The sequence below is a fragment of the Protopterus annectens genome, chromosome 2.part1, assembly GCF_019279795.1.
Source record: "Protopterus annectens isolate FY-2018-M chromosome 2.part1, PAN1.0, whole genome shotgun sequence".
Classification (NCBI taxonomy): domain Eukaryota; kingdom Metazoa; phylum Chordata; order Ceratodontiformes; family Protopteridae; genus Protopterus; species Protopterus annectens.
In genome coordinates this window covers 1009366383-1009384145 of record NC_056729.1, presented here as the reverse complement: position 1 = coordinate 1009384145, position 17763 = coordinate 1009366383, and the positions used below count along the sequence as shown (strand labels likewise).

Below are 17763 nucleotides of genomic sequence, written 5' to 3'. Positions count from 1 at the left end.
AAACTAATTTTTATTTCACCCAAAACTTTGCAATATGTGTATTTGTTAAAAGTGCCTACTGAAAATCATGTTTGCATTATAAGTTATTAATGCATAAAAATTAAAAAAAACAGACATCATTAAACCAGTAAATTAAACTGCAGCACAATATAAAAGCATGCAAAATATAGCAGTATGAAATCAGACAGAAAAGGAAACATTATTTTTTCGTATCAGTACTGTAACTAAATTTACTTTGAGGCATGCAAGGTTTTCTTGTTATTGCTATTATTATTTATTCACTGTCTAGTTTCTCCTTTTTCCTTATTTGGCGTAATTCTATTAAGTCGATTGAAATACTACTGAGTGTATTTACTTTACACTTTAATCCACAGATGAATTTCCTGTCTAGGTTATGCTTACATTCAGTGATGTAAGAAACTACTAATCACCTCACGCACGTTAGTAGTACAGGGGACACCACGGATATGGCATGCACGTTATAATATACCACTTGAACATGAAAACATTGGGTGCAAGTATAGGGCCTACTTTTGATAAAAATCATGCCCAAATCATTTTTTGTTTATTTAGACATAACCAGTATAATAAATGCCCAAATTTGCGAGCAAATAGACTGTACCAGTGTGTGTACGGTAACTCACCAAACTATGCATGACTCATGTTATCGTATAGTAGTCTCTTAACCCTTCAAAACTGACACCCTTTGAAAAAATGTAATTGTCGATAAAGCCCACTATCAATTGAAGTTAATCCTTATATCACTACACTTAATATGTCATTTGTGTTTCTTTAAAAAGCAAGTATATAATATAGATTATGTAATACAGATAACAGTAATCTTCCTGTTCAAAAACGGATATCCAAAAACAAGCTGTGATGATAGCAGTTCCATGTACAACTTTTTAATGTGTACCTATATGTGTAAATGAGTGCAAACCTTTAAGAACACCTAGTTCCCATAAGGCATATAGCCTTTTAGTCAAGTGAGGAAAAAGAAATTGTGATGGTAATTGTGTTCTAAGTATGCTGCCATTTTATGTGGCTTTAAAGCTGAATCATAACTTTTGTGCCATCATTGAATATTTGTGGCTGATATAATGACACATGCTAACTTTTAAGTAATGAAGTATGTAAGCATATTTTTACATAATAATAAGGTAGCAGTCCATTAGATTTTATTGAGTAGGACATCTTCTATAAATTACTCACTTTCCACAAAGTGATGCAGTCTCAGAGTTAGTATAGTTAATGAAATGAGTGTTGGGCCACAGATCCTTCCCAAAAAACAATGTATACCACTTTGTGGAAAGCAATTTCAGCAAGGTATGCTATCTGAGAAAACTGCTCTTGGTAAAACAGACTTAACCTAAAAATAGCAATACATTCTTAAAGAAATGTTAGGATGTTTCAGAAAGTATATGTGTCACTGATTCATTAGGCAGTCTGTGCCTATGACAGGCTGGACTATTACAGATCTACAAATATCAAACCTTCCTTAGGGTTTTGGCAGTCCTTTGATTGTGCAGCACATTTCTGAGTAACACTGCTCTACTGGATTTGGTCAGTTAACAGACATGGAGTTTCCCTTTCAGTAACACCAACAATCTAGGTTTGATTAACACCCTGTATAGAAATGACCAGCCTTAATCTCACAGACAGGTGGAAGAAAGCTTTTATTATTATTAGTAGCCATCTGGTGGATGTCAAGGGACAGAGAACCAAGTAAGAGTAGAACAATGCTAACCAACTGTTCATAACAAGCAACATGTGTAAAAGCATGTAACATTACAGTGTGTCGTTTACTGTGTAGTTATTCTGGGGTATGTGATTAACCAAAAAAAATTCGACACATATACTACTATAGTGCAAAGGGCCTACTGCTCAGCTCTCTCCTCCAGTGAGGGAAGTAACAGATATAATGGCTGTACAAGGTGTCTCTGGATGCCTGTAGTCAGATGGAGAAGACTCCGTGGAGAAAAGGGTATTGTTTTGTTAAGGAAACTCTGAGTGAGACATTTCAGCAGCTTTACTACTGTCCTATCCAAAGCCTTTATTAAATGGAATTGAAAGCTGCAATAGCACGCAGGGAAGGCAATCAGAAAGATTGTTTTCCCATTAGTGCACCTAGGAATAGTCTGTCACTGACAGTGGTTGTTTCTACTACTCATCCTTAACCTAAAATGTGACACTTGTGTGCTTAGTGTGTTACTGCTGGCCCGTATAGGAACAGGTTTTCATGACTCAAATTACTTACCACTGATGGTGCATTCACTACTGAAAGATTATAGCCATAAAGAAAAGAAGACCCAAAAGCTCCAACCAGGGAGGCAAGCACCAGGTAACATGTCAGCACCTGAAATAACAGAAAGTGAGACTATATTACTATCATTTTCATTCAGGTAGCAAGCGTGTTGTTACAGCTGAATGTATTCATCATACAGATGATGTGGACTATGTGTTTGGTGTGCATGACTATCTGAAAATAATAGCTAAACATTCCTTAAAACCTCTAAGTTAAATCATTGCAGATGACAAACGTGCAACATTAGAAAGAAGAGCCGATAGAAGATGCAACACATGAAAATGCAGCCTATACATCGACGCATTATTCCATAGAACTTATAAGCAGCCCCAAGTAATGAAGATGCAAGCAAAAGAACAAAAGCACTGAGCAAAACTAGAAAAATATTAACTTTCTATATGCAGGCCATAACAAGCTTGTGCAGACTTGAAATTTTCAGAGTAAGGCTCATAGGACAGAATGACTAACATCCTTTTGATTGACTGACTGACAGATAAAATTAAAAGTTGCTAAGTCATGACTGGCTTACTGAAGTTAAATGCAGCTGGGACAGAAGGTGTCTTTATTAATGTATAAGACATGATAGAAAGTTTAACATTTCTTAATGCAAAACAGTCAGTTATTTACTATATTTGCACAGAGTTGTAGCTAGCTATTCTGGCACCCTGTGCTGTCTCCTGATATGGCATCCCCTTCAACTTTGAGTTGAGGAACAAAACAAAATCTTTTTAAAACTGTTCCAAGTCCAGTTCAGGTTTATTACAGTACTTATATTCTAGGTTCCTTATGTAACATAATGACACTGGACAAAAACATACAGCAGAATAGCATAAAATGGGAACAGCAAATTAACTTCAGAAGTTATAAATAAACAAATCTAGATAACATTCAAAATAATATAATGTCCTTGGGTCTACGTCCAACTAAAAAATGGATTTCCATAGTTACAGTAAACATAGAGGCTCCTGAATTTTTAAATATTCAATGTGATGAAAATGATGGCATGAACATGTCCCAGAAACTGCTTTCAAACAAAACCTAGGAAGGCCAGTGAATCAAACAAAAGACAATCCAAACTACACTAGACAGGAAAAGAGCTGATAATTGATAATTGAAAGATTAAATAAAATGAACAGGGATCAACAGTGTATTTTGAAGAATGAGCTGTCTACCAAATAAAATAGATCAAATTCTAATGTTTTGACTTCCCTTGCCTCGGGTTACTTGACACTGCTGCAGCCTGCATATCACATCATGAAATGTAAAAGTTAACATGAAACTCTCTTTCCATTTCCAAGAGATTGCTTTAACAAACTTCAAAGTGAAGCCATGATGAAAAACTGCAGCGGCCAAAGAATTACACAGTGGTGGCTTCACACAAGAATCATGTTGCTGTGGTTAAATAATATAATGTAAACCATTTAACAGCAAATTGATAAAGAGATTTTGCATCTATACTTTTAGATTTCATCAGAAAGCTTTTACCTGTTCGTTCAGACTTCATCAGAATGCTTTAGGTGTGTTTTTAAGTATATATGTTTCTTGGAGTGTTTTTCAGTTATGTTTTTGGTGAAACATCTGTTTTTTTCAGTTAAAAGTGCAGTGGTGACAGCAAAATTAAACATCACAATTATACACAGGTCGCCAGTAAATTATAGCCATCAAAAAATTGCATCATTGCTAAAATAAGAAACAAGAAACCAAAACAAATAAGATCAGTTCTGTCTGAAGAAAAAAAAAAAAAAAAAACACAGAGAAATACAAAAGTTGAACATAGAAACTCAGTCTAGGCAGCCAATCACTGCCATCTTGCCCTCCAAATTGCAGCTCAACCACATTACTAGCTAAGAGACATCTGGAGGTATAATATTTATGAAAGCAGAACAGTCAATTGTTAAATTATTATTGCAGCTAACTATTCTGGCACCCAGTGCCATCCCCCTATGTGGGCCCCCGCCCCATCAACAACAGCTGCTATAAGCCAAATATTGTGCACTAAACAAGTTCATATCTGACTGAAAATGCAATACAATTATTAAATAAATAATAAAAAATATTTGATAAAATAAAATGCAATTGATTCCTAAATGCTGGTAAAGCACTGAAATACACTGAAGACCAGTTGGCATCTGCCAATTTCCCCCCAATACTTTCCACCTGGGAATGCTACCACCTTTGCCCCCACCCTAGCTACTCTTCTGAATTTGCAACTATGTTATGCCCCTTTTGGACTACAGTCTTGCTGCAATAAAGGGCCTGTGTATCTCAGTAAAGTTATATCATGTAGGGCTACCTCAAGATCGGCAGGTCATGATAGAAAGATGAGACTAAAAATAGTCCAGCAGAAAAGGAAAAGGCAAGAAATTCCAGTAGTTTTTGCCAAGAAAACCATATGGACAAAAGCAACCAAAGTGTGTCACAATAACACCGGAATATGAGCTCTCTGGTTTCACGTTGTCCAGCATACTACTGAGGAAGAGTAGAGGACAAGTAGTATTAGAGATTATGACACAGATGGATTACTGCTGAAAGGATGTCTGATTTCTTAAGTGCCTGAGGAATGTATTTTGCTGCAAAGAGCTATACAACACTAGAACTTGACACAAAATCTAGGATCCAAAGTAGACTTGATGTGGCTAAGGATCCGATGACAAGAATAAACATTGACATCTTGGGAATTAGTGAAATAAAATGAACTAGAATGGGTCATTTTACATCAGATAATAATCAGATATTATACTATGGATAAGAATCTTTCAAAAGAAGTGGAATCCTCTTTATAGTTAATAAGAGTGTCAAATCAGTACTTGGTAGCAACTCAAAAACAAATGACAGAATCATTGCAATCAGGCTACAAGGAAAGCCATTCAACATCATAGGGATATAAATTTATGATCCCACTAAACATGCCAAAGGGGAGGAAGTTGTTTTATAGGGATCTGAAGCACCTTCTGGAAATAATACCAAAAACAGATCTTGTACCCATCGTATGTGATTGGAATGCTAAAGCAGGTAGTGAAAGTACGACTTTTCCTTTGAGCATGAAATGAAGCAGGGCAAAGATTAATAATTCTGCCATCATCAAAAAGATGGTTTGGACGTGGAGTTCACCAACTGGCCAATACCAAAATTAGAATGACTTTATAATCTGCAGTCAGAGATGGAAGAGCTCTATACAGTGAGGAAAAACAAGACCCAGAGTTGTAAAGTTTAGAATTAAGAAAAAAAAGCTCCTTGCCAGAGTGATACAAATAAGTATTGGATGTGAATAACAGATATAAGGAATTAGACTTGGTGAATAGAGCACCTGAAAACTATTTACAGAAGTTTCTGATATTGAGGAGGAGGCAAGAAAAATATTCCAAACAGAAGAGTAAAAAGGAAAATTATGATTTGTGAAACTTTGAAAGTAGATGAAGACAGAAGGAGAGCAACAGACAATACAGATAGACAAGTACATGAATCTGGATACAGAGTTTTAGAGACCAGCAGGAAGAGATAAAGGAGACTAGTTAAATGAGCAGCGTAAAGACATACAAGTAGATAAAATAATGAAAAAGACAAGTGACCACTTCAAGAAGATGTGAGATATTAAGAGAAACTTCCAGATAAAACTGGGCACAATAAAAGCCAAAGCTGAGAGGGTCCAAACAAAAGCAGACAAAGTTAAGAAGATGCAGCAGGAATACACAGAACAACTATACAAGGACACTAAACATCAATGAGATGTTTTGTTCTTTTATCTAGAGCCAGACTTCCAGGACAGTGAAGCTAATGGGCAATAGGAAACGTTACTTTTAACAAGGCTGGAAGAAGTCACAGAATTAAATTGTTTAAAATCCTGCAAAATTATGTTATTACAGTGTTGCTTGGAATTTGCCAACACATTTGGAGAACACAACAGTGGCTATTGGATTGGAAAAGGTCAATTTATATCCAAGTCTAAAAAATAGTACTAAATAGTGTTTATATTATCAAACAAATGTACTTATTGTATGTTACAGTGAGATAATGTTTAAAGGAAAATTATGTTATCCAGTCCTATTAATTATTTTAACGATAGATGGGAAGAAGTGAAGGTAGAGAGGCATTTTATTTTCCTGGGCTCAAAGATCTCTGCAGATTGTGGATGTTGCCAAGAAATTAAAAGACACTTGTTTCTTGAAAGAAAAGTTATGTATGGCAAATCTGGATAAAAGTTTTAGATAAAGATAACACTGTCAACAAAGGTCTTTAAAGTCAAGTTATGGTTATCCCTGTAATAATTTAGGTACGCAAGAGTTGGATTTCTAGTAAAGGTGTGTATCAGAAAACTGAGTCTTTTGAACTTTGGTGTTGGAGAAGACTTGAAAATTCCATGAACTACAAGAAAATCATATTAGTCAACAATTAAGGAAATAAACACACACTGTTCACTGGAAAGTTTGACAGCAAAACTAAAACTAAAGACTCTTTCACACTAATGCTGAGAAAGATGAAAAGGAAAAGATTAAGGAGCAGTAGAGGCTAAGACGGATAGACAGCAGTAATGAAGTAATGAGTATGAATTTTTAAGAACATAAAAAATATCTGCTGACAGACAGACAGACAGACTTGGGGCACTAAAGTCCTTGAGGGTTTGAAGACTCAGACTCAGTTAAGTGACTGAACAAATTCATGAAACCATTATACACTGTTAGGATTGCAGCACTGCCTGAAGAAATGACTGACATGTTAGTGTGTGTGTGTGTGTGTGTGTGTGTGTGTGTGTGTGTGTGTGTGTGTGTGTGTGTGTGTGTGTGTGTGTTAGTGTGTGTACTGTAACACTTGTATTATTCATAAAGTGACACAAATGCTAATTTTTACCAGATGCAATGAGTTCTTAACTGTGGCTGCAAAGTGAAGCAGGAGGGAAATATGATGTATATCATCATTTCGTGAGGCTGTTACCATATACTACATCCACCTTTTTTATTTATCATTAGCTCCCTTTTCTTAAAGTGATATTACCATATACTATCTCTGTCCTTTTTATAGAGAATTAAATAACCTATATCAGTAAGGTAGTATAGCCATGCATTAATTAACATTCATATCTGTAACTTTCTATCTGTGTGTGTCTGCATGTGTGTGTGTGTGTGTGTGCGTGTGTGTGTGTGTGTGTGTGTGTGTGTGTGTGTGTGTGTGTGTGTGTGTGTGTGTGTGTGCGTTTGTGCGTGTGCATGCTCGTGCGTTTGTGCGTGTGCGTGCGTGCGCGTGTGTGTGTATGTGTGTGTGTGTGTGTGTGTGTGTGTGTGTGTGTGTCTATACACACACACACACACATATATATATATAGATATATATATATATGTATGCGCATGTACATAACATAATTTCTTGTATATTATGGGCTTACTGTACATCAAAGACAGATATTTCAAAACATTTTTTGCAACTATCTTTAAATTTAATATGTGCTCTACTAACGATGTATGAAATGGTGACATATCTGGCAGTCTGGCTATTAGATCATACGTATCTGGACACTTTGATGAAACTATTTGGTTTTGGTCTAAAATGTTCCCACATCTTACTCTGATAATAAAATGTCGGTCGAATGATTTACTGAATCTCACATGGATAACAGATCTTCCTTTACAACCACATTTTATGGTGGTTACGCAATCCTTTAACCCTGTACACCATCTCATTCATGGTATCTCATCAAGATCCAATGAAGTTATAATCCTACTTTACTCATCCCTTATTAGCCAAATCATTGAACACCATGCACTCATCAGCATATACCTTACTAAGTACCTAAACCAGCTTTACAGAAGTCAGCATTTCCCCACCAAAAAGAGCTCAGGTCACTGCACCCTTAAGTACTCTGCTAAACTACAATCCCTGTCCCCCTACTGAGTGTCATGCAGACTCATGTGGGCTGCCCTACATTTAGTTTTCCATGCTATGAATTACCCAGCACTACTTGAACTCCTACACCCAAATAGAACCAGTGGGAAAGCAAACATCCATCGTAGAGACCTACGCTTAAGCTACTACATTAGCAATACCAAATGGCATGACAGATATCTAACGCAACATATCTCTCATTTCTGGAATAGGCTGCCCTTATATACCCAGCAGAGTGCTTCCCTAGCAACCTTTAAGACTATTGTGAATGCTGGAAAGGTGATAGCAAATTTTCACTGTGATATTTGGAAAAAGTACTTAATGGAGAACACTATTAGTTTTCCACAGTTTTGGGTGATATGGCTGAGATTCTCAATGGTCTCCATTGTCCATAAGCTTAACAAAAGCTTATGAAGCCATGGACTATTTCACAGTTCAAGCTGCTCTTCATGTGTGGCATTCTGTTTGAGTGATTTCTTTCTGGAACTCTATTTTCACATGTTTGCTGTATATCTCTGTACTCTTGTGCTCTCTCAGGTTGCATCATTTCTTACTGCTGCTTAGCTATACATGTCTTGAATAGATGCCCTCTATTCCTTTTGTATCCTTCCACTGCCTCCATGGTCAACAAAATAAGTACTTTGTCCTACTTCATTAAATACTGCTTCTTCAGGTTATGATCTGTCTCAGACAGCTGTAGTCTATCTCCAACCTTCAGATCTAACAATTTCCTGATGTGCTTATCATAACAAAACTTTATCTGCTGATTCCTTTCCACAATTTCTTTGACTTTGCCTTGATTTGCTGGCATAATCAAAGAAGTTGAAGTGGATAGATTGATTTTTAACCTTCTTTACATCAACAACTGAGCTGGTGAGAGACTGAGTCCCTCCAACACATTATTTTTATATACAAAAGCAGCAAGGTGTTAATCCCCATAGTGACAGTCATTATTTTTTTCCAGTGGTTACATTCCCTGTTGGAATAATCCTGTTTGTCAATTCACTTGAGGATAAAATGAACTTGTACTTATGTGTTTAGAATGCCAGTGTTGTGCAAATGTTTTAAAGTCCTGGGTCAAATATTACAGACCATTGTCTGTAATAAAATCAGGTATACATTTTCTTGAAAATATGGACTTTGATGTAGTCATCACACTGGCATTTCTGGATTTGTCTAGTTAATTACTTCACAGTACTTGAGATAATATCAATTATTACACTGAAAGACATAAATGCATTTAAAATGTCAAACGCGCTGGCAAGATATCTTCAAAGGACTCATTTATTAAATGGAAAACTAAGCTACACAAACAAATGTACGTATTAAAATGTAAATGAACTGCTTCTTGAGCTGAAAGAAATATGTGCTCATTCCGCTCATACTCTTGTTGATATTGTTTAGGCTATCATTTCTTCTTATGGATTGTTATTATGATACAAAGTGCACACATTACAGCTTTCTGTAACTATTACCACTTGTTCTATCTGTGCTAACAATGCTGACCAGTACATTAATTTTATCTCTAACTCTTTTTTAGATTTCATTATTTTAAGATGTGACTTATAGAGTCTGTCAAGCATTTGTCTTCTTTACAGGCGAGACACTGTAATTTTGTTGGCTTTGAAGATTAACACAAAATGTTTTAATCCCATTAACACTTAGGTGGAGAAATTAGGCACTTTTCTGCAAATGCATTTTGAAAACAGTTCACTTCCTCTTGAAATAAAAGTACAGGTGGATTTTTTTTTCTGATTAATATTTTTTGCCCTAGCCTACCTTCCACTTTGACTTATTTCAATAGCTGCATTTATTTCTGAAACTCTTCCACATTTCTTCTGTCATTGGTAACTGTGATGTCATCTAAACAATTCTAGCAAATGCTCATTCTGCTCTGACATGTATGCTCTGTTCACCACATCTGCAATATTTAATGTTTTGCCAGATCTATAATTCACTTTCAGACCATATCACTGCAGATTACATCATCTATAATCTTAGAAGTGCTTTGTAAAAAGATGTTCTAATTTTGCTTTTCAAGGCTTTATGATCTGTACCTGCTTGTGTTCTTTGTAAAAATATATATTCAGACAGTTTCTCACACCATACACTTTTACTAACTGTTCGCATTCTGTTTCAGCATATTTCTTTTGAGTATATGCAAATGCTCACTATACATGGGCAACTGAATTATTATCCTGTAGGATCAAAGCTCCTATACCATTTTGATCAGCATACAATTACAATATGTCTGGATTATTTACATCATAATATTTCATCATGTGTGCTTTAGAGGATCATAGGATCATAGGAGGTAATTAGGCTAATGGCCCTGGGGCCCTTACAAGCCTAGCCAAGAGTTTATCCCCAGCACCTGTCACCCCTGTCAATGAGGGACAAAAGTGGAACCCCTGTGAGAAATTTGTGGTTTCCCATCCACTCATCAAGGTTGTGCTTGAAGAGGGTCAGTGAGGTACTCTGTTTGACATGTATGGGAAGTCTATTCCAGAGACGTGGCAGCCTCTGGGAGATAAACTTGACTCTCCAGCAGGTTTTGTTTATGTCACATATTAGATTTAGGCCTATCAAGGGGGTAATATATATGGCGTTAGAATTACGGATATGGAGCATCTCTAGTAGGGCAGGGTCCGGTATTGCTTTGTAGACAAGACACAGATCACCTCAGAGCAATTTGTATGACACTGAGTAGAGTGATAGTGATTTGAGCCTGTTCTCATAGGACATATGTTGGAGGCCATGGATTCTCTTTGTGAGGTATTTCTGTGACCATTTCAGTTGGTGCAAGTGTTTGGAGAGGTAAAGACCAAATGGGGCATTATACTCAACTATAGGCCTAATAAGAGAGGAGTACAGAGAGGTAGTAACCTCCTTTTTTCTGGATGTAATCCCTTTACTTATGAGATGAACCAAGTAAAAGGCTTTTCTGACCACTGCTGCCACATGATGGTCGAATGTGAGATTGTTGTCAACCTGAGTACCCAGGTCTCTCACCACAGGTTGTGTGCTTAGGGGGTTGCCAATGATGTGGTAATCAGTAGGGGCCATGTTTTTGCCTAATGGTATGATAATACATTTTTTTGTGTTTAACTTAAGGTCATGACTTTCACACTAGTTATTTGTGGCTGTGAGAACCTCTTGAAGTATGTTAACATCATTTGGGGAGTCAATGACAGCACCCAACTTACAGTCATCCGCAAACTTGGTCAGCCACAGGCCCTTTGTCTTTGCCTGAACATCTAAGAAGAAGATGCCAAACAGTAGGGGTCCCAGGACAGATCCCTGGGAATAACACTAGAGACAGGTCTGCTGTCGGAGGTGGTGGCACTTATTCTGACCTTGTGGGTCCTATCGGTGAGCCATTTGGCCAACCACCTGATGAGATAGGGATTTACGCCAAGTTGTGTTAGATTTTCGATGATGCCTGAGTGGGGGATTGTGTCAAATGTCTTGGCCAAGTCAAGGTAAGCTGTATGTACTGAATTTCCCTCATCCAGGGCTTTGGTGACAGTCAAAGAAGTCAACCAGGTTTAATAGGCAAGATATGCCCCTGATGAATCCGAACTAGGTGGGATCAAGTGCTTGGAGATTGCCTATGTCCATGTTTATGAGATCCATAATAATAATAATACACTTCATGGCTTTACAGATCAGACTTGTCAAGTTAATGGGGCGATAGTTTCCCGGGTCAGTAGTGACACCACCTTTGTGCAAGTGGATGACAATGGCAGCTCTACACTCTGCTGGAATGAAGCCTGTAATCAGGCCGTGGTTGAATAGGATGCTCAATGGTGAGGCTAGTTCTTGCTGTAGATGGTGCAGAATACAGCCAGGGATACTATCAGGTCCCATGAAAGCTGTGATCTTGCATTTGGATAGGGCCTTTAACACTTGATCTACACTAAATTTATTAGTTTCTTGAGCATTTTAAAAATATTTTCCTATTCATAGCTCCATTCCAATGCTGCCTCTTCACTGTGATGCATAGGAAAGCGTTGCATATCTGTACATTGCTAATTTCCAAGAAGGTATCTGCCAGAAGAGCTACACAGTTAATCATAAATGTATTAGACATTAAATATCACATGCACACCAAACAAAGGACAGCATAAGAAAATAAGAAATAAGAAAATGCAGAAGTTCAATAAAACCCCAAAAGTCAGAAGTTTAATAAAACAAATGAACACAATAATTAGGACCGTGCATAGAAATCCATGTGATATAACATAAGTAAGCAGGATATATTACTGCGCCTAAATTAATAACAGATAAAATTCTACCACAAGAACACAGGGTAGTAAGGGAAAGGAAGGGGAGAAATTGAATACCATCATGGAAGTATCGAACAGAGAAAACTATAAAGCAATTAAGAGAAGAAGTGTCACTGTTAGAAAAGTATAGAAGAGGGAACAGATAAAAAAAAAATACTCAGAAAGATAGACATGATAAAAGCAATGTGCAGTATTATAATAGATTATGATTTATCATGCACTAACGCAAATAATGAACTAAAAACAAATATCAGCACAGGCAGGAAAAACCTAAAAGATACACAGATAAATAAAAGAATATAAAGGAAAAGTACAAAATAAGCAATTTATTGATGACCCAAAAAGGTTTTATAGAGAATTGGGAAACAAGGTAAAAGGAATTTAAAGACCACTAAAAAAAGAAGAAATAGATACGTTTTGGAGAAGTATTTATGAAGTTCATGTGGAATATAACAAAGATGCTAAATGTCTGGAAGAAGTAAAAGAAAGAATAAGAAGTTCAAAGGTACAGGATATGAAATGGGATGAAGTAACAGACCGAAAGATTGAAACAAAGTTAAGAAAAGGTTCTAATTGGAAGGCCCAGACGCAGTACCTAACTTCTGGTTAAAAGTATTAACCTCTTTGCATGAAGATTTAGCCATGTGTAGGTACTATTTATATGCACTCCCTGAACAGACATCAACCTGGCTAACAACAGGAAAAACAATGCTTCTACTTAAGAGTAAACCTGCAAGCTACCCTAAAATGTATAGACCAATAACTAGCCTTCTGACAACGTATAAACTGTACACTGGAATTGATGCTGACAGAGTTTATAGTCATTTAGAAGAAAACTCAATTATGGCAATAGAACAGAAGGGCAATAAAAGAAAGTCATATGGAACAAAGGATCATTTATTGTTAAACAAAGTTGTGACAACTGTGCACTGGACCAGTAATCAAGGAGCCTCAATCCTCATCAATAACACCATTTAGGGGTGTCCACATTGGGAAGGATAACAAATACACACACAGTAAAGTACAGTTTTGCTGAAAAGCACACAGAGACCACAGTCAGTCTGGGGCTTGTTTCTCCCTTTCTCTCCAGATCCCCAGTAAGACTCCCTACTGGCACAGCTATAGGGTCCAGATCTCAGCCTAGTGGTCAAGCTAAAACCTCCAGCACACTCTCTGTCCAACCAGTGCTTCATGTCCCTGCACAGTAGCTCACACACACACACACACACACACACACACACACACACACACACACACACACACACACACACACACACACACACATGCACACTTTAAGATATGAGTTATATACAAATACACAGACACTCCTGGGGAAGGCTGGCGCTGGTTCTCCAGCTATGCCCCTTCCTGCCAGTCTATAAGGTAGTACCATCTGCCACCAACCACTAATATTAGCTACTAAACAGGCCCTTACCTAAGGATATCCAATTATTACTGTGCAATATTATTATCCAAATAGTAAGTGTGACCCAGGGCTAAAACTATTGGAGTGGCTTGGACAGTATCACTATATATGTGCAATGTGCTCTAGGCCTTAAATTATCTCTACACTAAACAGCCACAGTTGAAAGATTTAAAAATGTTTAATAATAAATAATAAAAACACAAGACAATACTTCTTACTACACAGTGCTAGTCAAGAGTTAAGACATCACAGGAAAATGCTTAAAATAATACTGTAGAATAGTTCTGACATAAATATAGAAAACAGCTAGACCAAACTTACTATTTTCTATCTTTTCCTAATAGCAATCACAGTTCTAAATAAACTTACATATAGAGCAAACGCAGAGTACTGGTGAGTTGTTGAGAGCTTTAGACAAAATTCAAAATGCTCTCTGTCTCTGAGAAATTCTTTTAAATTGATAATACATCCTGCTGACTCATTTTAGATTACACCACTCTTAACAATTCTCTGGTTTCCCAGGCTAACAGAAACTCTACATTTACATTTCTTAGTAACCTTGTATCTGGTCAGGAAACTACAGCAATTAAAGACATTATATATGTAAAATCTAGCAATTATTTATTTATTTATTTATTTATTTATTTATTTATTTCCAGTTTGATAACCGGGGAAGTCCACTGGGCCCGAAAGCCCGTTTTCAGTGGAGGCCCGGGGAGAAAAGCTCCACGATAATACATTACACACAAAAAAAAACAGCAGAAAAGATCTAAACTAATATATTACACACAAAAACACACTCTGTTCTAATAGCATAATACTTTAACAATTTCCAAACAAGAATGAGGTGCAATGGGCACTATACATAAGAAAAAGATATATTAGTGCAAGTGTGATGTTAGTAAGTAGGAAAGGAAAGCAAATTATAGATAGAGTTTGAATGCAAGAGCATGGATGCATGAGAGAAAAAAAAGAAGAAGCAAAGAAATTAAAGGAGAGGTGTTAGAAGAGGATAGAAAAAGAACAGAAAACTAATGTTCAAATTGTGGTTGAGTCCAGGAGACCGCCTAGAGAAAAAGGCAAAAGAGTTAAGGTGAGAGTGAGCATAGTACTTGAAGGAAGGTAAAGGGTTTAATCAGGGAGGAAGGAGGAGATAATGAAGAAGGGGGGGGGGGCTACGGAGAGAGTCAGAAGAATTAACTCTGGTCTCAAAACAATAGAAAGAATCTGCTGGTTCAGACACCAGAGCTCCAAGCCCTGAGATCAAACAATCATACAAGGCTTGACTTATCAGCTTTCTTCCAGCAGAGTGCACTGTTGTTACATTTTTGATGTTCAATATTTAACACAATTTTCTTCCATTTAACAGAACAAGCCTGTGGCTTATATTAATATTTACAAATGACAGAATTATTTACAAAATTCTATCTAGCTAGGCTGGCAGCCTTCACATATCTTCACAAAAGTCATAGTGGAGAACTGTCACAAGGAGAATAATCTAAGTATGGCATGGATTGACTACAAAAAGCATTTGACAGTATCCCACATTAATGGATAAAAGAGGGTTTAAAATGTATAAGATACACCTTTAAAGCAGGAAAGCTACAGCACTAAGAAAACATCAGTTTGGGACAAGAATGTGATATAAAGGACTTGAACAAGAGGGAGTGTATAATATTTGGGAAAAACTGCTGATTGAAAGCCCAGTGTCCAAGTGTATTAGTTCTGGTTTAGGCACTTGGGCTTCAGGCCAGTTATTTAACATTAAGAAGGTTCGTGGTCTGCACTCTTGTGGGAGAAGAGGCTGGACTCTGCCCTTCTGAGCTGGGAATTTCTGGTTAAAGGTTTATAGTGCCTGAATATTTGAACTGTATCTTACTGAAATTGGTACACCTTGTTTGCTCTAGCATAGACTAGATCCAGGCCTGCTGAATCTAGCTTTGTTTATATGCTTGTTGTTTGTTTGCTTATTATTTCCCTGGAAGCTAATTCCACCTAATACGCGGCTTCTCAGCGCTTCTGTGGATCACTAGTGATATCTGCATTGCTTACTGTACTTATTTCCTTGTTTCACTTGAAAGAAAGTTACTGTTTGTCGCTTTTGCATTTAGTTACTTGTAACACATTGCACTCAAGTTACCTGGCACTTGCTCACTAAAGCAATTATATAAGTCAGCACTAAAAATTAAAAGCACTACACCCTCACTCCCCACTGGCCCTTGTTTTCAATTATTAAGGAATTCCCAATATTATTCTAGCATGTCCAAAGGTCAGTTGTCAATCTCCTCTCCGGTCCAGCTGGTGAATCTGGGAATCTTGAGGCAATGTTATAACTGCCTCATGTACACAGACAACCCTCTCCTCCTCCCACATAACACAAATACTTGCGAGAGATGCAGCTATTTAGCCAAACTGGAGGCTGAGCTCTCTCAACTCAGGACTGGCAAGACCAGACAGGAGGAGAAGGCAACTACACACACCACAAAACCAGCCTCACATAATGCTACCACACCACTGAATCAAACACATAAACACACAAAGACATACTCGGAGGCTCTGAGTAAAAATTTACCTAAACAGCAGAGGCCTCCAAAGCAGACACCCAAACAACTGCTACCTCAAGACACCCCACAAGCAACACATAAACCACAAAAGCAGTGTGCAAAGCAGTCACAGCCCTTAAGGCCAAATACAACACCAAACATACTTGTCATAGGTGACTCCATAGTCAGACACACTGACATCCCACTCACCAGGCTGAACAAGGAGAGGGTCACAGTAAGCTGCCTATCGGGCGCTAGAATCTGCCACATAACACAAGCACTCGGGTCACTCCACGGCAAGTACAAATATGACACAGTCATTGTCCATGCTGGTGTGAACGACCTGAGATGTACCTCCCTGGACTACATGAAAAGAGACATAGAGGAGCTCTCTGATTATGTAGCCCAGGCAGGTATGACCCTGACCCTGAGCAGTATCCTTCCTTCACCAAGAATGATGCCACAATATAGACACAAGATGATCAGCTTTAACAATTGGCTTAATGTCTGGTGTCATTCAAAGGGGATCCAGTGTCTGTCTGCCTGGGATGACATGCTTGACAAGCCATGCTGCTTCGCAAGGGACGGCTTGCACCTGTCACTCCTGGGATTCCGGATATTGGCTAAGGCTCTTGCCACCCCCATAGTGCCTTTTTTAGGCAAGGCTCAAATTCTAAACCTACCACCCTAGACAACAAAAATGGGAAGAAACTGAGGGTAATGCTGCTCAATGCCAGCAGTCTAAATCTCAAAATGTACGCACTCGAGGCCCTTCTCAGTATGGAGAACATCGATGTCTGTGCTGTAACTGAAACCTGGTTCAAGGCTCCTGAGAGCACCCCGGCACTATTAGGTTTTACCTCATATCATGCGTTCCGGCCCCAAAACCCGGACCACACCACAAAAGGAGGGGGTGTATCCATATTCATAAAGGATACCCACACCTCCAGGTTGGTGGCAATGCACAAGCTCGGAAACCATCCAGGTGCAACTAACCATAGGCAAAACTGCTCTACAAATTGTAGCATGCTACAGGCCACCCTCTCAAACTCAGGAACCCCACACAGCCTTCCTGAAGACACTGGAGGGTATAAATGTATCTCCAAACACCATCGTATTGGGTGACTTCAACTACCCAAATATAGACTGGGAACATTACTCAAGCCCTAACTTTCTAGCCCAATGGTTCCTGGAGTTCATAAATTCAAATGCCATGGAACAGCTAGTCACTGTTCCCATGAGAGGAGAAAATATACTAGATCTCATTATCAAAAACATGGGGACAAAATGCTCCACACCGGAAGTATATCCCTCATTGGTGAGATC

General features: G+C 37.8%; 1 protein-coding gene across 3 annotated transcripts in view; it reads right to left on the bottom strand.

Moving 5' to 3' along the window:
- SLC2A9 (solute carrier family 2 member 9) overlaps positions 1-17763 on the bottom strand; it is a 3818728-nt gene that overhangs the window by 3125969 nt on the left and 674996 nt on the right. For all 3 annotated transcript variants that reach the window (XM_044062595.1, XM_044062594.1, XM_044062593.1), the window contains exon 3: positions 2258-2356. In XM_044062595.1, the coding sequence (XP_043918530.1) occupies positions 2258-2356 (99 nt within the window). The remainder of the gene's footprint in view (positions 1-2257; positions 2357-17763) is intronic.